Source organism: Dromaius novaehollandiae, chromosome 3 (assembly GCF_036370855.1).
Source record: "Dromaius novaehollandiae isolate bDroNov1 chromosome 3, bDroNov1.hap1, whole genome shotgun sequence".
Taxonomy (NCBI): Eukaryota; Metazoa; Chordata; class Aves; order Casuariiformes; family Dromaiidae; genus Dromaius; species Dromaius novaehollandiae.
In genome coordinates, this window is record NC_088100.1 from 104,842,887 (window position 1) to 104,869,118 (window position 26,232).

At 36.4% G+C, this 26,232-nt stretch overlaps 1 protein-coding gene across 1 annotated transcript in view; it reads right to left on the reverse strand.

The window, feature by feature from the left end:
• USH2A (usherin) overlaps nucleotides 1-26,232 on the reverse strand; it is a 407,004-nt gene that overhangs the window by 207,224 nt on the left and 173,548 nt on the right. Inside the window, exons 30-31 of the mRNA XM_064509686.1 lie at nucleotides 22,558-22,671; nucleotides 19,887-20,048 (exon numbers count right to left, since the gene is read on the reverse strand). Coding sequence (XP_064365756.1) covers nucleotides 19,887-20,048; nucleotides 22,558-22,671 — 276 coding nt within the window. The remainder of the gene's footprint in view (nucleotides 1-19,886; nucleotides 20,049-22,557; nucleotides 22,672-26,232) is intronic.

Below are 26,232 nucleotides of genomic sequence, written 5' to 3' on the forward strand. Positions count from 1 at the left end.
AAAGCGAGAGAGAGAGAAAGCGAGAGAGAGAGAAAGCGAGAGAGAGAGAAAGCGAGAGAGAGAGAAAGCGAGAGAGAGAGAAAGCGAGAGAGAGAGAAAGCGGGGGGGGGAGGGGGAGAGAGAGACTTGAAGAAAAAGAATACGGAAAAAGCAGCATGTCACCAGGATAAAGGTAGATCTTTACTCCTTGGCTTTATTTAATAATGCCGAAGTCTTTTGATTAGTAATAGAAAATTTTAACAGACTCTGAGAGATTTTGCTGGGGTAAAGGATAAAAAGAAAAACCAAGTTAGTGCCAGTAGGAGAAGAAAATACAGAAGTAAGAATTAGGAAGGTGCTTTTCAGTCAATGAACATCTTTCCATTGACTTCGCCAAGCTCTGGATGAACCTGCAAATAAAGTGCAAGCAGCATTTCTAAACCTTAAACTAGGAACCAACAAACTGAACAATAAAAATCATAACTGATGTAATTATTTGTCATAATCTGATTTGGCAGACATTTCCCTATGTATAATTCAGTGTTTCATAATGGATCAATGGATTCAAACAACTGCAGATACAAGCAGAAATCTGAATGAAGAGGGAGGAAGTTTTTAGTACTACAAAGCCACTATTTGTCAAGGTCCTCTAGCAACAACGCCTTATTTTCCATTTGCTTGATTGCATGATTTGCATATGATCAAATGTAGGCAATCGTGGACATGAAAAACAGATCACTCTCAGATGCATTAGAAACGGATCCACAAGCATTATCCAGAAATGCATTACAAGAAAATGCATCCCAGTGCATGGAAACCTTAGTGATCAATGTCAAACAATCTATAATTTAAAATACAGGCCATGAATTATATGTTATTTTACAATTGATTTCATGCTGTTGCTGGAAGAATTTCATTGATCTCAATTTACAAAATGAACCCAATAAACAGAGAATGATTTTCTTTTTAACTCACAGTAAAAACTGAAGAAATTTTATTATACATTAGAAAATTAAAAAAGAAGTTATTTTGCTCCATCAGGTTATATTCCCATCTGTTCTACAATTCCAGCCTCCTGTGTTACTTTAAAATAATATCAAATGCTTTGCCTGGAATTTTCCAATAATTACTCTCTTAAATCACTTATTTCCTATTAAAACAAAGCTAAACTTAAAAATTATAGATGCATACTGAGAAAAAGTTAAATTTGGAATTCAATCTTGTATTCATTTCTGGACTTCAAAGGCAAAGAGCACCAAAGGGCGAAAAGGGAACAGACTTTTTTTTTTTGGGGGGGGGGGGGGGTTTACAGGATTCCCTCAAACCATTCTTTTTCCTATTAAGGTAGCAGGAAGGCAGGAAAATGCATCTCTCCTTCACCTCCCAATCCACCTATCCATTTAAGCCCATTACTTTTTCCAGAAAAAAAGCAGGAGTCAGGGAGAGAAGGGCTCAACCTGCCTTTTCAATCTCTGACCTCAGAGGCAATACAAACGAACTAGATTCTTTTCTAGCTCATACATCAGTGAGAGAATTTCTAACTACAGTGGTTATCATTAAAATTGTTATTTGCATACCACTATATTTATTATGCATGTGGTATATGCAGAACTCCCCACACTTACTAAGATAGATATCTTAAATATCATAGTAAAGCTGACTATAGTGGTTGGTATATATATCCAGTTTCTAATAACCACCAACATAAGTTCTGATAGGACAATCAATGCGTGAGACAGAAAGAATAAAAAATGACCCTGTTTGCATGGCCAGTGAGGACACTCACTTTACTTTGTTCAGATTTAATGGGTAGTCATTGAAAGATACTATGCAACATTAAAATGCTACTTCTAGTAGGGAATTTCAGAGATTTAGCTGAGGTGGAGAGGAAAAACATAGGAGATCAAGAATACAGAAATGAGAGATTTAAGAATTTGACCCAAAACACGAACTTCACAGTCAAGGTCTCAGAGTATACCACAGTTCAAAAATAACACAATAATAATGTCAATAATGTCGTTTCAATTTATCTGTAACATGCAGCATTCTGCATTCAGCTTTACAGAAGAGCCACATATCTTTCTTTTCTCCCCTCTTCACCCTATTTCCACTCTCCCTGATTTCAGGCACCTATTGTAAGGACTAGAAATGGCAGCATAATGTCCTGGTGAGTGCTCAGTTGAAAAGTGACTTGTATGAGGAACCCCACATAGTTTCTCTCAGGAAAATAATTGAGACAATAGCAATCCCATTGCTACACTGAAAGGAAAATAATAGGACAGCCCTGTAACAAGAGATTATTAGCAGCACAACAAAGCAAACCTGCTGCGAGAGTATGAAGATGAAAAACTTCCAAAGAATTCCAATCACCAAGTTGTTTATGTAACTAGACTGCGTGACTACTTGGGCTCATTACTCACATCCTTACTCTGGTTCCTTCATCTTTCACATTTTTTGTTAAACTAACTTGCAGTAACTTAATATTTAATTAGATGGTAAACTCTTTGGGACCATAAAACCACACCACCAACTACAGTGATGCCATCTGATTGTTATGCACTACCATATCAAAACAACAACAAAAAAAATCAAATTCATAAAGGAGGTGCCAGAATCATATAACCAGGCTTGCTCCCTTGCGTATCATTAGCTGTGCTTTCCATTCCACCATTTTTCCAAAGCCAGCAACAACTCTTATCTAACTTTTAGTACAGTATATCCTGCTTTCTATATTTATAAATGACTAATAACTTAATTATACTGACTCTTGAAGAACTATGACTAATCTGCAACCTTCTCTGGTAAGTTTTTATACTATGTTGCACCTTTTTCACAGATCTCCTGTAAATCCCTTCCATGCCCACCAGACCCATGAAAATATTTCAGAAAATGTGGGGCATCACAATTAACACTAATCACCTATTTTAGGCAACCAGATCGAGCCAAAGGGAGTAGTGTTCCTATGTACCTGATTGTATAAACTAGAATTGAATAGGCTTTAATGAGTGGAACAGGGCCATTAATTGAAGAAAACAACCATCTTCTAAGAAAACAGCAGCAACTTCTACTGGATATTAATTAATAATGAAGAACACTCCAAAGTGAGGATTAAAAGAATTTTGTGAAGCCACTAAGAGCAGGGGCAAGAAAGAAAAAGAGAAAAGACAGATAAACTCGAGGTCACAAACAATTATCTTTAAGCAACACCTTAAGTAGCTGTTCTGCTCTCTAACCAACAAAGACTTTGATGAAATGGCATTTGGACTAAACAGCCTTGCTTCTAGCTCACCAATAAATGCTGATGTGTTTTAGAAGCTATATGCTCAGCAATAACTATTGTTGGTTTCCTAAATTTCTCATAAAGGAGTAAATCCTTATTCCAGCTGAGGTTTACACTTTTGAGAAGAGTTCAGGAAAGGAACAACTTCCAGCCCCCATCTGAGGAATTAAAGAGCACAGCACAAAACCTTGCATCATGCCAGGAACACCAAAAACATGACAGCCGTTTGTTAGACTATGTAAAAAAAGCCATACTTGAGAGGAAAAAACCTTTGGCACAAATGTGAAATAAAAGTGTTTTTAATCATTTCAATTTGCAATGATTTCAAACTATTAATGTAGTTATTAGGTGCATGTGGTAGAACCAAACTAGTTATCACTTTTAGAAAAGTGATAGCTCCACAGTAGTTACCTGGTTTTTAATATAACTATGTTTTAACAGCAATGATTTTAAATCTATTATTTTTCATATTTAGTAATAGTGCTTAGGTTACACTCTTATAACCCTTAAATATTGTGAAGAAAATCTTTCTACAATCTATCAGCTGAAACTCCTGTAGTTCTTTGAGCACAAACACATCCCCCAAACATTACATTTCATCCTAGCCAATTCAAAAAGGCCACATTAGCCTCCATTCCTGCATATTTATTTTCTTCTTCCTTAGTTTCTTGTTGAAGCCCTTAGTTTTAACCTCACTCTAGCAAGGTATGCATCCCTTTTTAAACAAGCATGCATATTATACTTTTGTACTACGAAGATGATTTTAAACCAATATCCCTGAGATAGTTTTACCATGGGTACATTTTCCAAATCTTGTGCTCACCCTCCGGTTAGGACACACTAGCTTGAAATGCTGAAGGTGATCAGCTGAAGAAAACCCAAGTCATTGGAACCTGTGAACGCCACACACCACAGTGCTTAGAAGAAGGGAAGCATGACAGAAACACATTTTAACTTCTCTTTCAATCCTCTATGAAACTGTATCTGACTCCCCGGGTGAACGTAAAGATATGCCATGTCACTGATAACGAAAGTAACACAGAGCACCTATGAAACACCTGGAACATTACCCCTCCTAGTCTCCCTAAACTCTAGCCTTCATTAGCAACCATTAGAAAAATATAAAGGTCTGTTTGTCTGTTTTTTTAAAGACTTTTCTTGATGCCAAAATGACACATAGCCAGTCTGAGTCAGCATCAAAGTCTACACTTAATGAACTTCCAAGTTATGTCTTTGCTTACTAGAATTAAAACTATCTGTTGCCTCCTTGGTTTACTTCAGTTACAACAACAAGACAAGTAAAGTGAGTGTGAAAAGGAGAGAGGAAGAAAGCACGGAGAGGGCAGAGCATGTTCATTTTTATCAGGCACATGAGTAGAAGTACTCATGCTAATGTCAATGTCTTAGCTAATGTCACTTAACTAATGTCACTATCTTAGCTTTGTTTCTCTGTGATGCCAAGTTAGTCATTTCTTTGCATATAACATAGCCTTACGCAGCACTGCTTTTTAAAAATCACATTTTCCATTCATGAACACCTGCAGTCCAGTCATTGTAGGAGACATCATAAGAATCATTATCTTTCATGTGAAATTATGAAAAAGAAAAAAGATGTTATGAGCAATTTACCACTGTATTACTTCAGCTTTATGTTCACAGCTACAATAATAAATTTGCACTAGGCAATTTTGTTGCAAATCTGACTCTCAGATACCTCCTGCTGTAAAACTGGAAGTACTACTCTGGATTCACAATATGACCAAGAACACATTGGCCTACTAACAGATGCATGTCCTGTATTCCCAAGAGCTGTTCCTGATGGCAATTCTAATGTTGGTGCAGTAGGAAACAAAGAAAGTTCACATTCACCTTACATTTGGTGCTGAGTTAATTGTATGAGGTCAAGAAAAGTGCCTGACTGCCACTTTTACAACCCACTGAAGAGCACATCTAAGTGTGCAGCCATGGTTAGAGAAGCCAGTAAGATGTTATATAAGAATATATGGTAAGTAAGGCAGCATATTACATACCTTTTATATTAATAGTGCAGTCTTATCTGGAATAGCATATATTGCAGATCACAGAAAAAAAGGCTGTCTAGAAAGCAGTAGTAAGAAAAAGCACAGGCACATGAACACTTTCTAAGGAACACAGGCTGAAAAGACAACCTGAGAAAAGATGACAAATAAGAAGACACATCATACAGGTATATAAGATAGTAAGTGCCACATAGAAAAGCAATTAGAAATCTATGTTCCCAGGAACCTTCTTTCAATAATATAGAAAGAAGAGGCTATACAGTCAATTTAGAAAGTGAAATGTTCAGAAAGACAGACCCCATCCAAAATCATGGAGCATCTATTGCTGACAAGAAGATTCAGGATAATCTTTACAAATTAAATTCTGGGAGAGAGACACTAAGTATCAACATTGTGTTTGCTAAACTATTTTTATAAGCATCATAGTAACTTCCAAATGTGGGGGACAGATTCTCTGCAAGATTTCTATACTTCTCTCTGTACCTGGGACCACTTAGAACTCTATAAACACTGTACCTTTGGATCTGTCAGTTTTCCTGCCTAAGCAGGAAAAAGAAAAAAAAAAAAAAAAAAAAGGGAAATACAGGAGAAAGAGAAGGCAATAAATTTCTGTGAGAAATACTTTCTTTGACCAAAAATAAACCATTTTACTAGTAGATTTTTACTTATTAAAATTGAATATGCATGCTATATCTCAAAATATCACTTTAACCCTCAAATAAATGTTTTATGAATAAAATATTCAACCAAAAATATTATCAAGCAAGCAGAAACTTGACACAGCATACTCACACTAGATATTGGAATCTAATCAGAAAAAAATATGACAATATATTGGTTATGGCTGACTTGTTCCAGCATTTCGTACCCTGCCAGTCATGCAAGATGTTTAGAAAACAACTCTCACCACCCAGGCAAGGCATCATCTGATTTAAGAGTTTCTAGAGAAGAGATACTATCACCTTTCCAGGACCAGAACAGCCCTGTATATCTGAATTATGGTCAGGGAATAACGGGTTTCACTAAAACATTACCGTACTGCCGGAATAGGGATAGTGGGAGGACTTAGCTTCTAGCACGGTTCCTAGACAAGACAATTTAGAGCAAGTTATATCTGTTCCAAGACTGCAAAAGCTGAACTAGTCTTCAGCCGGCCCCTGAATGATTGGGTTGTAAAAGACACCGCACTTCCACCTGCTCTCCTCTGTCCTCACCAAAAGAGTCAGCCCTAGCTGTTGAGTCATTAGTGTGGCTGACATGCAGCTGGGGAAAATTATAGGAATTTTTTTCTTTTATAGTTCATTAGTTTCATGCTTGTTTTCAACACCAAAAAAAAGAAAAAATCCTGGAAAAGCCCAAAGTTTTTTCAACTTGACATGTTGGACTACCCAGTCATGTCATGCAGTCTCAGTAATGTCATCAGATAACATAACTGCCACAATCTGATGGGATGCATTAAACTGGGATTACCAGAATAAATCACGTTTGTATGTATACAGATCGCAGGTGGTGCAGTCAGATGCTCTGTATTACTGTGTATCTATAGGATGTGCAGATTAGGATATAATGTTCAGAGGCTTTTTTTCGTTTGTGAAGTGCTTTCCAACCATAACTCAATAGTAAAGGGCCACCACACAGTTATAATGGCATAAACCATCATCAGGAAAAAATACAAATCGATCAGTGCCAGCTATATTAAAGAAAGAGCATGCATCTGTCCCCAGTCTCATAAATTTAGTGGTTGTTGCAGGCCTTTTCTCTATCCCACATTCAGTTTATTAATAACAGTGTCTATCATAAATAATAATAATGCAGAGTAGTTTATTTCAAGATGAATACCCTTATTGTCTGTTGATCCTCTCCTTTATCTCTTACATCTTATGTATATTCCTCCTGCAAATGGCGGGGGGAGTGGAAGAGAAGAGCTGGTTTAATTTATTGTTTGAAGTTTATGCCCTTTAATTGGAAACAGTGTGCTATGCTAAGTTGTCTATGTAGGCCCCCTGAAATATCTGCATACCTTAACAGGCATGTTAAGCTTGTACAAAGGAAGCACAGAATTTACATTCTACTGCATGTTATAAATAAGTAATAAGAACAGATTAGAATTATGCATTTACGCCTACTAGTGAGAGTGAGATGCATAATTCACAAGTGGCAAACCCTTAAGAGACTAGGGAATTTCACCCCAACCCTCTCCCTTCCAGTCTCATGCATGTAGAACATGGTATATTTTTCACCCCCACTGCCCCATCATTCTCTTTTTTCTAGCTAACTTGTTTAGCTTTAATAAGTAACATTTTCTGTCTTACAGAAAAGCAACACACACTATATGTTTAGCAGTCATTGTTGGGAAAATATTTGCTCCATGTTACAATACTGGTGTTATCTTTCTGGATTTGCTTGCGAAACTCAAGGACACAACTGTAAGAGGCAGATGTTAAATGGTAGTGCTTTCAGAAGGTGCCACAGCAAACAGCCCTGGGAAACTAAAGTCCCCTACCTGATCACAAGGAGAAGGCAGAACATGGCACTGCAACTTCCTTACGCTTCTCAGTTAACGTGACATCCTGCTCCTCCAGTTGGATCTCGTGGAGGAAGATAGTATTTTAAGATAATCTCTGTGCCCATTCAAGTCCTCTGCATTTCTGCTGAAACTTGTAAACTAATGTCGATTGTGACAGCAATTTATATTATGGGATATGAAGGCCACAGAGTCCACAATGTTTGCAGCTTCCACCACAGCAGTTCTGTCTTTAAAAAGCCCTCTGTTACCTGATGATAATGTACAGGAACAAGGAATGATTTTAGTCTAGTTGCTTTAATGCTTGTCTTGGTTCTGGCTGGAGTACTACTGCATTGATTAATGTATCTCCCAAAGAGGCATCACCAGGGGCAGACTCTTGGTGAAAGAAGTTCTCTTGTAATTTCTCTGAACTCTTTCAGACTAAAACTGTTTAGTTCTCTGGATTTTTCCTTTGTCCTGTGTGCAAATATTTTTAATTATGTTCTAGTTCTAACTACCATCTATTTATCCTGCCTCAATCTCTGCTGGGCAACCTGTTTTCATAGTTAAGCTAAGACATGTACCTCTCTTTTTTCTGGTAATATTCATTCTATTTTTTTACTTTTTAATCTTTTGGTTTCCTCAGTGTACCATACATTATTTTGAGTGTTTCTTGACTAACATCCTATGTATTTTATCTTTGTGCGTAAATTAAGGAGAAAGATTTCAATTATGCATGTATTTTAATTCCCAGTGCAATTTAACAGTTTAAAAATGGCTATGTGACATTGCAACAATGATATTAAATCCCAACAGCCTTATCACAAAAATTCAAAACATGTCATTTAAAAGGAAAATAACATGTCATTTAAAAGGAAAATAATACTTTTACCCTAACTTTTAACAATAGCAACAGGCACCAGAATTACATAGATACGTAGGAGAAAACTGTTATCTTTAACTTGAGAAGATGAAAAGGCTAGAACACCAGTTCATGAGAATATGTAGGCTTGCTTTTCAGTTGGATTAAGTTATTATTCCTTGATCACAAAACAAATGGGTAACAATATTAAAATTAAGTGATCATAAACAGACATCAAAATTAACATTCAGAATGAATCAGGTAATGTTGGCAAATCCCTCAGCTGTCTTTCTGGGGGGGGGGGGGTGTCATATAAGGCATCAATGTATTATTTGATACAATTCTATATACCTTACCAATTAAAAAAAGTAGAAACACTCTTACTGTAGCCTTTCACTTGGTATCCGCAGAGGAAGTCTAAATTATTACTACTTACAAACTAAAGAATAAAGCTACATTATTTCCCCTGTAAGATTACAAATTCATCCAACAACTGACTTAGAGGTATCCCTATGAAATTTGACTTTCAGAAGGATGCTATTGACATTCTGTATCAACTAGCATTGCTTTCCACTACTGAATGATTTCCTTCTATACGTTTCTCCTAGAAGAGGCTGTAGAAATTTTCACCACTTATGTATCCTTTATATGAAATCAGCCAATCTAGTCAACGATCCTAGACAGGTAAAGCAAGACCATAATGAGGACTCAAAGTTTTAGCGAAACTCCGTAGTCACCTCTGAATAACCACTTCCACTGAATAAATCCTGAAACGGGGGAGACTAACAGAGGGTGCGGCAAGGTCACCCACCCTCTTTAACAAGAAAGCTTTCAACTGTTGGCAGAGCTTCCAGAGGTGCAGGCAAAAACTTCCGAGTGAAGGGTATGCATTTAATCATTTTGACCTATCCAATACCTTTTTAGTACCACAACACAGAAATAAATATCAATTAATGCAAAATCCTGTATAAATTAATGCAAAATCTTGAAATCAAGACCATGTTTTCAAGACCATGAATATCTGGTCTGACCATAACACCTACATTTAAAACACGCTGTGTTTTAGCTGCCCCTGCTACCTATTCAGCACTGATTCTAACAAATCTAGCTTATATTGACTAGATAAATCCTAAAAAAAAATATTAAAAGTCTCCCCCTAAGATATTTGTGTAAAGTTATATATAGCATCTCCACTGATGGAAACCACAGATGTTTGCAGAAAGAACATAGGTTTCATTGATTAAATCACAAATTTAAATTAGAAACTGCTACTGATATATTTCCAGATACAGAACAGAGGCAATATATTATCACCGGTATAAAAATTCACTTTTCCTCAGCTAACCATTTATTATCTTACATCTGCAGACTTTGTGCAATGCCACTCCTTACCAAAATGATTGAACAGCACCATTATTAAATTATAAATCCAGATGTTTATTCACATGCAGCTGTAAACATACCCAGGAATGCAGAAAAAGAAATCAATATACATATATTGTAAAAGTAACTTAAATGTGCATCTGCAACAAGGGAACATGATATAGCCAGAGCAGCCATCACTGAAACAGTAATGCTCTTGTTTCTCATCCACCTATTAAGTCACTTTAAGATCATTTGTCTAAGCATTATTTAAAGAACACTAATCTGATGTTCTTCTTACCTGTTATTTATGTTCACATAACTTTTTTGCCCATGCACCAGTTACTTTCTTGGGAGCACATTCATTTAAATTGTTACCCTATTTATACGGTATGAATATACCTCTCAGGAGGGGAGGAAAAAAAAAAAAAAAAACCTCCAGCAGCTTTCAAAGCCAAACTACAATTTATGTAAAATACTTCAATCAGAAATAGATTGCCATAAAAGTACAATATTTTATGGAAGACTAGTGGAAAACATGATGGAGTTCAATACCGACTAAAAGGCTATTACGCTTTATGTAAACAATTTAGGTGATCAGTGTAGAAACTTAAGTTAGATTCCTGGCAATGATTCAACAGGAAAGGAAGTCTTGAGAATGCCTGTCGTGGTCTTTGTGACATGATTTATGCTTCACAAATGTTTTTACATAACTTAAGAGGACAGGGAAACAGATTTTGAAAATACAAGAATCCTCCTCCAACCATTCAAACCCCACATATTTTAAAAATCAGGTTTGTATACAACTACTGTATGGCCTTGTAACATTCAGGCACATATTCTTCACAAACAGGACAAGACTTGCAAAAAATGAAAACATTCAGGAAAGGCTGGACTTCTAGTAACTTAAAAAGACATTAATTGGGGAAGTATTTTAGCACTGTCAATTTTAAGGAAGTCATTCTCAGATTTACTGAAATAACAGGTCTGAAACACATATGCAAACATCAAAGATTCACCTTTTCATAAAACTGTCTCAGTATAGCTTTCTGTTTTTTTGATAATTAAATTGCCAAAAATATTTAAGTGATCGTTAGTGACTCAACACCCTCATGATAATAAGTTGGTAAAATTTAGAAAAAAGGAACACATGGCTGGGGACCCTACACAAGTGTTAACTGCCTGTAATTTGTCACCATTCATTAATATTCCACTGGTGTAAATGAGATGTTGGAACATACACACCCTCCTCTATGTATCAGGTATCTGCTGCAAACTAAACAGGAACACTTGTACTACTTTTAGTCAGAATAATTATCCCAGCTGATAAATAAAACCGACACAGTTCATAATAGTACTATGGAAGAAAGCATCTATCTTAAATTTGGCAGTTTAGCAGACCAAACAGTCAAGAGGCCTGGGTCATAAATGATTATGGAGAAATATATTTTCCAGGGCATAAGGAAAATCTCAGAATGAAACTTCATTATGTATCTTAATTCTAAGATCGGGAAGGGTTAAATATAAAGCAAAGCACAGTTTCTGATTGTTTTCTAAAGCCTTTAACAAAAGTGCGATTGAATGAAATCTAGACTTAAATTACACCTCGTGCATCTGTTTTATTAGCAAAATTAAAAATAGAACAGAATCCAGCACTTTCCTTTACTAGCTTCAGACAAACTACAATTACCAGAGTTACTGCTGGAAATAAGATCCTGCAAAAAGTTTTTTCAGGCTATAAGTGCAACATGGCCAAGAAATTCCAGTTCTTAGAGATCTAAAGAGAATTCCCAATGTTTAAAGGAAACAGTGGTCACTGTGTGACGACTGCACACAAAGAGCACTTATATCACCTGATATGGCCCTTTATGAAGTTCTTACGTCCTTCAGAAATCCCAGAAGGGAGGTAGGTAAAATGCATGAGATTGGAGGCAGGCAAGATACATGAGACTGGGTGACTTTTTCTAAGAAAGGCAATGCTACGGCAAAAAGAATCAGAAAGCAGCAAAACAAGAATTTGCTGCTATCCGATAGTAGTGCCTCTGATGTCTTGGAGAAGACCTACAAATTCATAAAACAGTGCAGAACACCTCCAGGATTTATTGAATGTGGTAAGTTTTAGGTAAGGCCCTGGCACAAATCCCATTAGAATTCATTGCTATATGATACAGTGGCTTATATTACGCGATTCCAATTACTTAAGACAAAGGTAATGACTAAAGTGGACCCTTTCACACTGTCCAGTGTTCAGTGATTTCTGACCACCATACGTGAGCCGGATATGCATTTCATCTCACAAATACAATACATGCAAATACACTCTACTAAATTCTTTGAAGGTATTCTTAACATACATTGATGGTAATATGTGGACAAGTGATAGTAATATGTGGACAATCAGCGCTGCCATTTCCAAAGAAAAGTTTGTATTTAAATTTTACAAACTGAATTCCAGCAAATACTTGGTTCAAATCTATCTTTCTCAGTACACACTATCTTTTGAAGTGATCTCAACATCTTTAACTCTGCTTACCAATTTACATATCTGTGAAGGTCAAAATAAAGGACTAGGAGCCTAAATATGTCTAAATCTGACAACTAATTGTGAAATAAGATCACAGGACAAAATAATCTGAGAGGTTTACATTTTTGATTGGTTTTAGTTCTTGTCAAGGAATTTAGACTGATAAGCCTTGAAATCAACATTTTTCTTCTCTTTGTTTAAAACCAGAACCAGAAGCCAAAGTATTTCCATAGTGTCAAAAGGGAAAGGAGAAAACACGTCTCTCCCTGTTCCATGGCTACTAGCTTTGGAGTAGCTATTTGCTCCAGTTTGCATTTGTACATACAGAAGATTGGGAAGTACCAATCCCTCTCATTTTATAATTTGTGTTGCATTTTAATTTTTGGAAAGTGCTACTCAAGCAACCTGAGAGCTCAGCAATTCCAGCAGGGTTAGCGTGAGTCCTCTACTGGCTTGCAGTGTTACCCAAATCTGATCAAAGGACAAGGACTCCAGAAGCTTGTCCAGCTGTGGTTTTATAATGACACCATTAGGTTTTGCTCTATAATCAAGGCCTCTGAAAGTCTCTGTAGCTTCAGGCTTAATATCTGCGACAAGGTTAACTGAAATCTGCAGCAAGGATAACTACTTTAGCAGATTGTATCAGCAGGAAATATTTAAACACTATTTAAAAGGATTTTAAATAAGCAGATTTTATTTAACACTGCACTAATGCACTGCAATAGAAAATGATACAACAGAGCTGCTACAAATAAACATAACGCTTTTACCCTCACCCCAACCGCCCTTCCTTCCAAATTCCCCAAATCTGTACTATTAAGTCCAATGAGTGGACCAGATCTTTCTATCTGAAGCTGAAATACAGAAATGCCAGACTCAGACGGCCCATTTGCCCTTTGGTTTTGTGCCTGCTGAATCTGCATTCTGGGGCTGCAGAATTAATTACAGTGCTACTGGTCACTGGCAATGTCAGTGTTGCCAGTTCAGGTGTATCAAATGTGCCGCCTTAGTTTCTGTACAACTCCTGGAGGAAAGCCGCTTCCTCCATAAAACTGGTGTACTCTGCCCTCTAGTGCTAGGTGCACCAATGTAAGTTTAAAGGTATACTTAGGCCAGCACAAAGCCTGCAGCAGCAGATGTTCTTGACATACCGTCCTGGAAAACTTGTTATTTCCTATATGCCTTATCACCTGGATATGCTGTTAAGTCATGTATGAGTGGTAGGCCTAGAACTGTAGCATATTATTGCAAGAGTCTGCAAATAAGAGAGAGACTTTGGGTCATATCTCTTTGGGTCACATGCAAGACTCACAATGCTGTAAAGTAAGTCTCTGCTTCAGAGCAAACTCAAGAATTGTGAAATTCAGAGTTGTAATAAGCATAAATCTGACACCAACGTTATATTGGATAGTAAACCACTCTTCCCAAAATATCCTAGTGGAAGAATGGGCTTGCTTTATTCTGCTATTTATAGGCATTTCACCACAACTTGGAAGATGGGAAATAATGCTATACCAGAAGACTAAGAAGTTTTCAACTCTCTGTCCTTTAAGGCAGAAGCTCTCTCTTTCATCTTTGAGCAGGTCCTAAAACAAAGGAGTACCTATCCTTAGGGTAGGAAATCAGTGTTTTTAAACACTCCCGTAACTCAAAAATATTTGAAAAGTAATCATGAGAACAGCAGTGATATCTTAATAAAACATAAGTAGTATTGCTTTCTCAGTGACACTTTTCCTTGCAATTATCCTCTACACTACAACTCTTCTGTGGATTTTCTCTCATTCAAATTGTTTCACTTTACAATAAGTACAATATTGATGTCATGATGGATTTTGTTATCACGGGTCTATCATTTAAAATAAGCAGTACTAACCATAGGGATAAAAAGAACAAAAAACTGACCACTTTTCGCTAAAATGTGGTAACTGTGTGGCTGCACAGAGTTTATACTATAATTACTACTGGTTTATAGCAACATTAAAAAAAATACAGGTACTAATTTGGGTTCTCCCATTTTTTAACTTCAGATATGGTGAACTCAGTTTGCACAGGTGACAAGCATCTGGCTTTTTCAGAGAAAAACAAAGCTCCCATCCTGTCCTTCTGATTTGGTAGGACCAGCCCTTCAACACTCAGGTCTAGTAACAATTTGAATAATCCAAAGTTTAGTTTGTGTTCTTAGAATAAATCATGAAGACATAACTTTCTCACCTTTTCCAAGGATCTCTTTAATACTTTCTCTGGAAAACTGATCCAAAGCTGTTTGTCACAGACACCAGAAAGGCCTATTAGACTTGTGGGGGATGTAATTTAGGATAACTCTATACTGGTTTAATTCAGGTGAGGATCTGCCCTTGTTACATAGTCGATCAGATCTCTTTCCTGAAATACTGGAAACACTTTTTACAGGTTGGCAAAGAAAGGTAAGTTTCATACAACTGAGTGTTAATAAGAATATCTTCTTTTTAAAGATTCATGACGAGAACCATTAGAATCTGCTAGGGAAATTATATGAACACAATTTGTCAAGTACCAAATGCTGCAGAAAATGTAGACATGTACATCCCCAAGCTCGGTACAGAGAAAGACTTACAAATATTTTGTATTCTAAAGGCATCTACAAAGTTGTTCTCCTTTGTAAACAGGTTAGATAACACACACCTTGGTCTGCCAAATGTGCAGCATTTAAGGAGAGAGAAATATTTTGACTCTAATCTTTTTTTCAGAATGTGTCTTTATAATGATAAGGTTTCCACCAAAACAAAACTTAATATTTTGGTCACAGCTGACCATTACCTGTCACTAGAAATCTCTGCTTATGCCTTTCTGCATTTTAGATGGCACTGGCACCATCAGCTCAGGGTATTGCTGTCTAATACTTTCCAGTGTAATACCTATCTTGTTTCATCTTTCATGCAAGCAGGTGGCAACATTTCTGAGATTGATTTAAAAAAGAAAAACCTCAAAAACATTGAAATGTGGAGATTTCCTAATGTAAAGTAGAAAATTCCAATCTGCCTATAAGCGTTTGCATCTTTGCACTCATTTTGCTCTCTGCAGAACCCCACCCCTCAAATTTTCCCAAGTCAAAAGCCTTTGACAGATCAGTTAGTACATGATCATCTGATTTCTGTTAAGAATTTGAGATATAACCCTACAAGTTACTCCATCTCCTCACACCTACTGGGTCATCTCTTCAGAACAGTGAAGTATGTAATTTTGGAGAGTAGGACCCTTGTTGCAATTTCTTTTCCTGAGCTGCAACTGTTCGTCTTGGTCACAGGAGCTCCTGCACTCTCAGATACAAGATCTAAAAGCACAAAAATAAGGGCCTGGATTCACTCAACCTAAATTCCAGCTAGGATCCTGAACTGAGTATTTTCTCCTGGCTTGTTCGAGGCCCCTACCTGTAGGAGACGTTAAACTTTCACTGTAATTTAGGATGTGAAATAGCACCCAGATAGCATGAAAAAGTAGTACAACATAGGGCAAATGTGGAAAGGTGAAAAGCAGAAGAAAAAATGGCAGCTCGAGGCAAAGGTGCAGGGGCTGACTTGTTTTTAGTGCTTTATTACTCACAACACAGAAACTGGATTTGTTAATATGGGGAAAATATTTAAAGACACTAATGGATGATGGATGCCTAATGGATGCCCCTTTTCAATGTGGTACAGTGTACATTTGCCATACGTGCTTTTAAAGGGTTTCATTTTTAATTACAGCTCAACCCCTAGAGATAACAAACACTTGAATTTCCATGAAAATCAATGAGTATTTCAAGCTCTCCACAACTGTCAAGATCAGGAACAAAGCTAACAATACATTTGCAGTTACAGTGTTGAGAAAACATATCCCTCTTCAAGTCATGGATTAACTAGTGTGGACAGAAACCAATTATGCTTCCCATGGTCTGAGGTGAAACTCAAAGTACTAATTTTTGGACAGGACAGAACAGAAGTCTTCTTAAAATGAAAAGTTTTCAACAAAATGGAACCATTCCAATAGACACAGCATTTCAAAATTTCAAAAAACATTCAGAAAATCTGTGACTTTCTAGTATAAGCAACTAATCAGGAACTCAGCTGTATAGCTATTAAATTAGGAAAAACATTTTGGCGAATGAATAGGAAACAGATGTCAGAGGATGAACTTTGGCTTTCTGGTTAGGGTCAGTAACATATTATTATGAGGTAATAAGTCATCAGCAAGACTAGGGTAAACACTGCAAAGATAAAAATAAGGAAAAAAACACAGAAAGCTAGCAAAGAGGGAAAGAGATATGTGTAACTTTGGAGAGTCAAACACCCGACTTTTCAATGTAAAACTGCTCTTGCAGAAAACAAGATTATGTTATACCTCTTTTAGCACTAGCCTACAAACAAGAAACTCTTGGGCTCTAAAAAGAAGCAAAAATGGTTCAAATTAAAGATACACACAGATCTAAGCAGGATTTTAAACAGACCTCATTCAGAGTGACTGGGATTTCTAATGACCCAAATCCCAAGCTGCTAGCTCAGATCATTTCTTCCCCCTCAGGCAAAGAGAAAAATTGGCAGCTAAATAAAATGGGACTAAAGCAAACAGTCTGATCTCCACACCACATTCAGAACAGTGGGCAAGAAGGTCTGTGATGCACTCCTGCATAAGGCAACACGAGCTGGTTCACTAGCCTTCTCTTTGAGGAGTGAGGGAAAAAAAAGGATGCTCCCAGTAGCACCAAGATACTGCAAGTCTTGATGAGAAGATGGGACACCAAGAAGAGATGAAGAGATTGTATCCCAGTGAATACTAGTATACCAGGAGAAAGCTGGGATTCCAGCTCAAGAGCCTTGCCCGTCTTAGAGGCACTGGAACCAAATTTCAGGTTCTGCAAAAGCTGGTATAACTGCCATCACTGGGTCACTTCTGCTAGACTAGTTCTGCAGTCTGTGGGCAGCCAGGACATTTCCTGGTGTAAACACAGTCCAGGGACTGAAATTGTTCTCTCTTTTTATGCAAAAGGTTGGTTGGGAATAAGCAGGAGTCTCTGTTCTCATTGTATCTTAGGTCTACCTTAAAAAAAAAAAAAAAAGGAACTGAAAACAAAGTTATGAAATGCTCAGTTGAGAGAACAGAATTATGAAAGTTACGATAAAAAATAAATAAATCATTTCCAGATAGTGGCAACAAAAGCTCCTCTAGGAATTTTATGAATCAAAAGACTTTTCCTTTGACTAGTTTAGCTGAATGTAATCTGATGTAGCTGAAAAAGCTCCATGTAATCATTCAAGATTTTGGGGGTGGGAAGTGGGGAATCAAATCCTCAGCCTTTTCACCTTCTCCTATTCTTAATTTCTAGAAGCACAACTATAAAAATCACTTGATTCCAATTTCTATTAATAAGCATCCATTTTAGCTACGGGTCAGGATACAATCAGACCTGAATGCAAAAACAAACAAAAAAACCCTGTGTTATGGTGAACATTTCCCCAGATCTTTTGTATTTCTCTTCAATTTATGACCAGGTTGCATATGAACACACCAGTAAAAATACCTGTGATGAACTTTCAATAATGATTTTAATAAGATTGGAAGCACAATTTTTTCCACTTCAAAATTCTTAAGAACAGTGTTATGGGATGGCAATAAGAGATTAATGGAGATCTTACAAAAAAGATAAATGGCACTACAAGAATTCCAGAAAACTGAAGGGAGGGAAGAAATTAATTGAACCTATACTTTTGATAAATATTTATTTTTTTGCAGAAGAAAAATGCATACTAGTTTGAGCTGTCATTATGCTAACCTATATTCTATTTTTCATATTATTAGTAATACATAATGTGGTAGTTTATATTCAAAAATAAAACCAGAATGTATATACCTCATGTATTTATCCAGAAATACACTAAGGTTACTATGGTTACGAAAAATCCATTACCTTTGAATACAGAATGAAAAAGTTTGACTTAAAGTGTGCACTATTTATTATAGCAATCATCAACAGCCTTCAGGAGGTTCTCTAACTGGATTCATTTTTCAGTGTCAGAACTGACCCACCACACCAGTAGCTTATGGCCTGTGCAAGGCAAAGAAATTTGAAATATAAGAATTTTTAAATATGTTTTATACTACCTCAAGATGCAGAAATGGCTTTGAATTTTAAGGCCTTACATTAAAAAGAAAGTATGGCCTTGACACCTTTTTCTTGAGTAGTCTAAAACAAAATGTTTTAGTTTTATTTGTACCTATTAACATAAACAAATTCTGATTGGACCAGAGTAGTGGTTATGTTTTGCTGTAATACTTCTAGTCTAAAATTTTGATTTATTTTGGTTTTTTTTAATGGCATGTATAATCTTAGTCTGAACAAATGACTTGGTACCTAATTAAACTATACCAGTAAAGTTAAAATAGAAAGTCAGATTACTATGCTTCATTATATTGCCAAACATGCATATATCTTCTATGTAAAAGTTTAAGAATACTGAGATAAACTGACTATTGACAGAGATTGCATAGCTCATCGGAAATGGGTTTACTTTATGCCTTGAACAAGTGAATTAAACCTGGGCTTTTCAGAAAAGCAGCACAACAGCTCACTAATTAAGAACGTCCAAGCATGACAGTGGGAAAAACTTAAATTTGTATGTCATATGTTTGTCTACAACAGCTTACAGTTTACTTGTTTTGAGAGCTGGATACTACCAGATCAAAAAATTATAAAAAGTATTAAAAGATGACTCAGGTCCTGTGAAACAGGATAACACAGAACAAGATTTAGAGACTCCATGGCAAAAAGGCAGGTGTATAATTATCTGTGAGACTTCCAACAGAGAGAAGTGCTATGAAGGATTCCTGAAAAAAAATGAAACTGTCAATTTGTGAAGTGTATACAGCACATTTTTATTTTATTTTTAATTGCTTTTCTCTTAAATGCTTTCTTTTTAACAAGTAATACCTTGCCTTAAAAAAAGGCACTGGTCACTTTTTATCAGAAATAATAGAGCTGCTGTTAAACAAGGATCTCTAGGGAGAATAAAAGTTAGCATGACGGGCTGTAACCTAGGTCCATGTGGGAGCAGAAGAATTACGTAATTTCAGCCTCAGCCAGGAAATATCTTGAAGCCTGACACTGCGAGCCAAAGCACTAACCTCATCAATACTATCACGTTAACAGAGGGCTCAACCTCGCAGCTCCGTTCAAACTTCTTAAATCTTCCATATAGCCTCATTACTGGCTTACTCCACCTTCCACTGGAGTGACACAGTTGACTCTCTAAGCAGGGAAACTCAGGAAAACTCACAGCAACTATGAGATACCCATCCAACATGGCACCTAGCACAGAGCTCACCTTTCACAACATATTTGGTTCCATTCCCGGAATAAATTGGTACTCCATTCACATTTAAAGTATACTGTGTAATAATACCATTTGGTGTTTTTGGTGGACTCCAACTCATCAGCAACGATGTAGGAAAGGATATTGCTGTGGGTGGCTGCACATCTTCAGGGGCTGGGAAAAAAAAGAAAACGTAAAATGCATTTTATATATAATGGGCAGTAAAGGAGGGAGAGGAGAGAGGGAGTCTTAACCACACTCCTAAGACTCCACAAAAATAAATCAGAAGCAGCGCTAAAGTCATCGTGAGTCTGCTGGAGTAATGTATAAGAGCATTTCTGGCTTTTCACAAATACTAGATAATTTTAGTAAGCAACTACTACTACCAGTGATTGCAAGATACCAACATTTTGAGAACTCTTCTATCACGTGTGAGGTTTCCTAGCCAAACAGAAACTTCTGTGAAAGACTAGGATATATGCTCTGCTCTTTAGGACAATAATTATGCTTGTTTGACTATCTTTCATGACTGCTAACATTCAGAAAGGGAAGGAGGACATGATTTTAGTACATTTTTAATACAGGTTCATTTCTTTTTCTTGATGTTTTTTATTCCAAAGTGATCACTTTTTTTCTAATCATAAATGCTGATGCTATATTATGCACACATCCCTTATTTCAGACTTTTTGTAATTTGACAGTTAATGTTTGTTCAGCACAGATTTTTGCGTACATAATATACTGAAATTTGGTAATGGATAATAATGTAAAAGGCCAATTCTCTCACCCTTCCAAGGAGTTATATCTTAGAACCACAAGCAATCCCACCAAGTATTGCAAGGGGAGCAGAACTTGGGCTTTAGTCTGGGAGGAATATCTTGTAAAATACAAGCTCTGGGTTAGCAATTTAAAACAATAACTAGCACTGGCTGGCAATGTGAAAACAATATAAAGTAATGAATGTTTCAATAGGGAAACAGGGATAGCTGGAGGGTGTGATATGGTGTCTGTCTTACGTATCACCAATTCATTGTTACTAAGAGCATGTAACAAGAGCATTCAAAAATAGAAACTCCACACATTGACATTTTGTTCAGTTCTTCTGAGGGATAAAACATGTTTCCCATGGCTTTATTTGATCTCGGGGGGGGGGGGGGGGGTTTCTTCTTGCCTAAACCTTCCCAATATGACAGCACATCTAAACCCAGTGGGTATTTTTCTAAAACACATGTAGAACTCCTGCCTTAGCAAGCACATTTACTAAGCTTAGAAAATGAGATATAAACAATTTTTTAAAAATTACTGTATTACACCAAAAAGACATATACGATACCATATTTAATGTTTCCATCACAGGGTCCATTACCTATTTGGCTGTCAGAGGCTACACATTTTCACTAATAATGCTACCAGACAAACTCAGAGAGTTTATTTAGAACTTTCAACAGGCAATAATTGGGTTTTGGTTTGATTGGTGCTGGCCATAACTGTTAATGTGTTCACATCAAAATTATATTCCAACAACATTAGACAGCAAACTCCATCGGGACAATTCCTTGCAGGCATATCTGCTTTGCTAACAGTTTTTTATTATTATTATTAACAGCTCAACACTTTAGCATTATTTTGATCATTATGGTTGTAATTCATGTAACCTCATGCTAAAATTTCATTTCTTTTATTGGTACTGTATTAGTACCTAAATTGCAAGAGAAGATAAAATGAAGAAAAGCCCTGTTAAAAACGCAACACTGTGAGAGTTACTAGACAGGACTGTGAGAGTGAGGGAATTTTGAGAACTACATCACATCATGAAAGATTAAATACTGTTCTATAAATACAAGTCAAAGTCTTCACTATGTTACTGGCATAAATTTGGAGTAACTGCTGATTTCAGCTTGATTAACATGGCTTTAGAATGGTGCGACCAGGAAAAGACTCTGACTTGGACTTTATGTTTAACTGAGAATGGACTTAGATATGCTACAGAACTTTTGGGAACAGTTCATCCGGTAAGTGATGTGTATTACTTATCAAGCTGCTCTCTAAATCCGACACTGTAACATATTTTCTCTTTCTTCCCACTTTTAATATATGCTTAGAAAACACTGATTTACACTACAATCTTTAAGTTTGAGCACAACAAAACATAAAACAGTTTAGAAAAGGGAAAATATGAACAGTGATTAATAAATAACTCAATTGGCATTTGGGGGTTTCATCACACTGAAATAATTGTTGCCCATTGCTGGTGTTTAGCTGTTAAAAGAAACCACGGAAATCAACCGTTTGATTCTCAATTTCATACTGTGCCATACAATCAATTCTTTTTAGTCAGACTGTCTCTAGATTTACTTCTGAGCCATAGTAAAATGAGGAAGCTTTCATTAATCTTTCAGATGCTTCATATTAATGACAAGGCTCTTGCATGAACAATGTAACAGCAATTAAAAAGCCCATTAATCTGCATTACAGCTATTAAAGATGCATGTCATTAAAGGGTATGGAGTTTGATTCATTTTCACACACCCCCAAAAAATGGAGCAATTATGGCCTGGCAATGCACTTTGTCATCAAATTAGGTTGGGGTTTTCCAGCAAATGGCTTTGCAGCATTTAGCTCTTCTCCTGTTTTATTATTCATGACTGAAATGTGGAAGTCAAGACCTTTGAAATTACTTTACCTTCTTGTGGAGTGGAGATGTTCAATGCATGCAGACTCTCAGTACAGCCAGTCAAAGTGCAAGCAGTTAGGGTTACAGCATAGTTTGTGAAGGGATGCAAGCCTGTCAATACACCTGCAACAGAAGAAAACAAGATGTTATACATGTACAGTGTACAGACTGTTATACATACATACATAGACAGAAGTAAAAAATTAAATTTTTTTATAACTTGCTTCCATTGTTATGGGTGCAAAAGAAAAAGAATTCAACATTTCATTTCCAGTATGCCATGACTTAAATTTTGAAAAATAAGTAAGAGTAAATGGCGTTTTATTGCATTCAATATACTATTAATTTAGGTAAGTTCTTTTAGCTCTCCACTATAACAGACACCATTTCATGATCGAGGTGCATATCTTAATATAATAATAACAATCAGCTCATTTTTTTTTCTTAGTCCCTCCCTAATCAAATTAACTCTGATACAGATTTTGTTTTTCCAAGGAATTTTCACTCTCTCCCAGAACAAAAATGTTTTAATGCTACCTCTACACTGTTACCCCTATTCGTCCATAAGCTAAAATCTTTTTCATGTATGAAACATCCCACTTGTGTTCCATTATGTTAGTGGCAGTGTATAAGACATATGTTTGCTATACTACCACAGTCATATAATTCAGATGACACAGTACCCAATGATTTACAAAAAAAAAAAAAGATTTGTATGCTTGTGCTTTTTCAGCTGCTGCTGCTATGAGCGAAGAAAAGTTGCTGGATTCCCACAAATAGATTAGCTACATGGCATATTAGTTTGGTTTCAATTCCAGAGTCAGGAAAGATAAATGGTCATCCTGACACACTGCTCCCATCAAAACAAAACAAAACAAACTACCAAAAATACCTTAGGAATAGATGCAACACATCACTCCTTATCACTTAAAAAATAAACAGTATTTGAAACCGAAACGTATGGTAGGACTGCATAGAAATTGATGCATTTTTCAGTAATTTTCAAAACCACCTAGCAAGTCCTACTTCAAAGTAGGTCAGACAATAAAGTAATACGGAATGAAAATGCAGAAATAATTAATTTAAAAGAAGGTCAATTCATGTCAAGTTTCATTTTGAACCATGTTCTCACTTCTACTATAATGGCTTTTAATAAAATCAATAGGGTGTTGCACTAAAAAAACAAACAATTATTTTCATGATCCAAACTACGTTATTTAGGAACTGTTCCATACTAGAATGTTGCAAAGCTGTATCATTGCATAAACATAACATAAACACTGGTACCTCAGAGAACCATAATTTTTGGCCAAATCTCTCTTGGTACAATGAGAGTGCAAAGCCCCTCAGTACACAGATAGGGGAAATCAGTCCATAGTATTACTTTTCAAAGAATTACTAAATAGAATGTAACACACTCTTAGCTTTAAGCAGAAAGCCTTTTTCCCCCCTCATAGGCCCTTTATACCCACAAAAATGGTCTTGAGAAACTGATGCTGGAAGGTTACTAGTTGTAGCATTATTATATTTTTTGAGCGGGACAATCACTTAAAGTAAATCCATACTTTTAAAATTTTGTTTACTAATAAGTGTTTTCACATGGAAACAAGGTTAACTTTCATTGAAGTAGTAATGTTTGTGTCTTCTCTTGCAATTTATTCAAAATCTCGGAAGGCTGACATTGCAAAGATCTTTGAATTTTCTGAGGTCAAGTTCTACTCTTACATGCAAAGAGATAATCAAAAGTAAAAACAGTCACTACAGTGTGGTCGTGCTAAAGTAAAAATGTTGATCAGAATCAACTTGCTCTAGTTTTTAACTTTGCAAATCCTCCGTTAACAGTGGAAAGTTGTACTACCATCTTACAAGCTAATGTAAATGCAACAGGGAGGAAAAAGAAGGCTGTGTCAGCCATTACTCAGGCAAACTTGCCTGTAATCTTTTTGTGATGGAAGGCAAATATTTTTAAGAGCATTCAATAAGCACAAAATAGAAAATATGACATTTCAAAGTATCCCTGTAAGGCAGGAATACCAGAATCTACAGTAAACTCCTTAGCACAGAAACCTCATTGTCAAAAAAAAAGAATCTTACTTTGACTTAGTACAGACAAAACACTTATTTCCAGATCATAAAGAGTTAAATATGGGAAAGTATAAAAGGTACTATATGAATTACCTTCAGCAAATAAACACGTGCAGAAACCAAATCCTCTGTGACATTTTCAAGTTCTTGGTTAAGAGAAGCATGATATAGTATAAATGCTATCTCCCTATTCTCTCTGCTGTGCTTCAGGATGCAATTTAGTTTTATTTGTACATTTAGCACTTGTAGCATTCTTTTCTTACGAAGCAGTGAATTAATGCTCCTTGCCTTTTCTGATGGAGGACACTCTGTGGGGTCACCAATGGCTTCAGGCATTGAGAGCCACGGTAGTACACATCCAGAAAGGTGCCCAGAGCAGTAGAAGGTTTGAGTTGGGCTGTTTGGCTGTGCTTTTTACTTTTGACAAAGTAGAAAGATTTTACATGATGCATCTGCAATGCAATAGGTTTTACATCGTGTTACCAGTAGGTTTGTGAAGGACAGTGAGAATTTGAAGGAAAAAAAAAAAAATCTTTTGAAAAATCAGGTATCTGTTGCTTAAAAAAAAATGTATTCAGCAAAGGCAGCAACTGAGAAAATACTGTTTATTTCATAATTAACATCTTTCTTTCACACACACATACTCTGCACTATTTTCTCTCAACAAAGAAACAGATGTGCTGCATAGGTAGGCAATGGAAAGTGCACAGATTTTATTTACATACTTCAGCAAACTACTTTTTTCTCAGCTGCCAACCTAACTGTTTGGCCAGCATCCACTGTAATCTGTTCTCCTTCATTATGTTAATCTGTGGGCGGAAAGATTTCTGTCATCTTCAAATCGCTTGTACAGCAATGGTAAACACCTTGGCCTGTCTGTAATTGGACAGGTGTCTGCATTGGTGTCACCCGGCTTTTAATTCAATTAAAGAACTGGCTGCTCTGCTCTCATTACCCACTCATTTCCTCTGCACTTTTAGTCAGTCAGTGAAATTTACACTCGGTGCCTGACTATCATAGAGTACAAAGTCAGCAGTCCCATAGCAAAGATCATCACTGATATACGCGCATTAATTTATAGCACAGCAAAATAAATTTTGCGATAAAAAATAGCCCTATGATCCAATGAAGAGAGTCAATGGCTTTTAAAAACTTTTTCTTACTCCTCAATTTGTGCACTCTCAGATTGGCATCGCCTGTCTATAGCTGATAATTGATGACCTGATAAGAGTCCTTAAGGCTTTCTAAAAAAGGATGCTAACAAAGCAAAATTCGGCCGCAGCCACATGTGCATATATTCTACTAAAGTTAACAGGTAAGAGGTAGATAAATTGTCGGTTTGATCAGGAGATAGAAATAGAGGGACCCATCAATATTTAAGAATAGGGTCAGCCTCCCATATTTGGGATATGAGTCCCATTCATTCACTATGCCACTACAGAGTAGCTGAATCCATCTAGACTTAAAATTTACATCATAGACTACGTTCCAAGCCTTAAAATCTGCATGGGGAATCGGAGACTGTAAATCATCCTAACACACCACTCCTATCTGCCCACTTAAAGAACCTTTGGAAATAAATTTAAGTTCTAACACAGA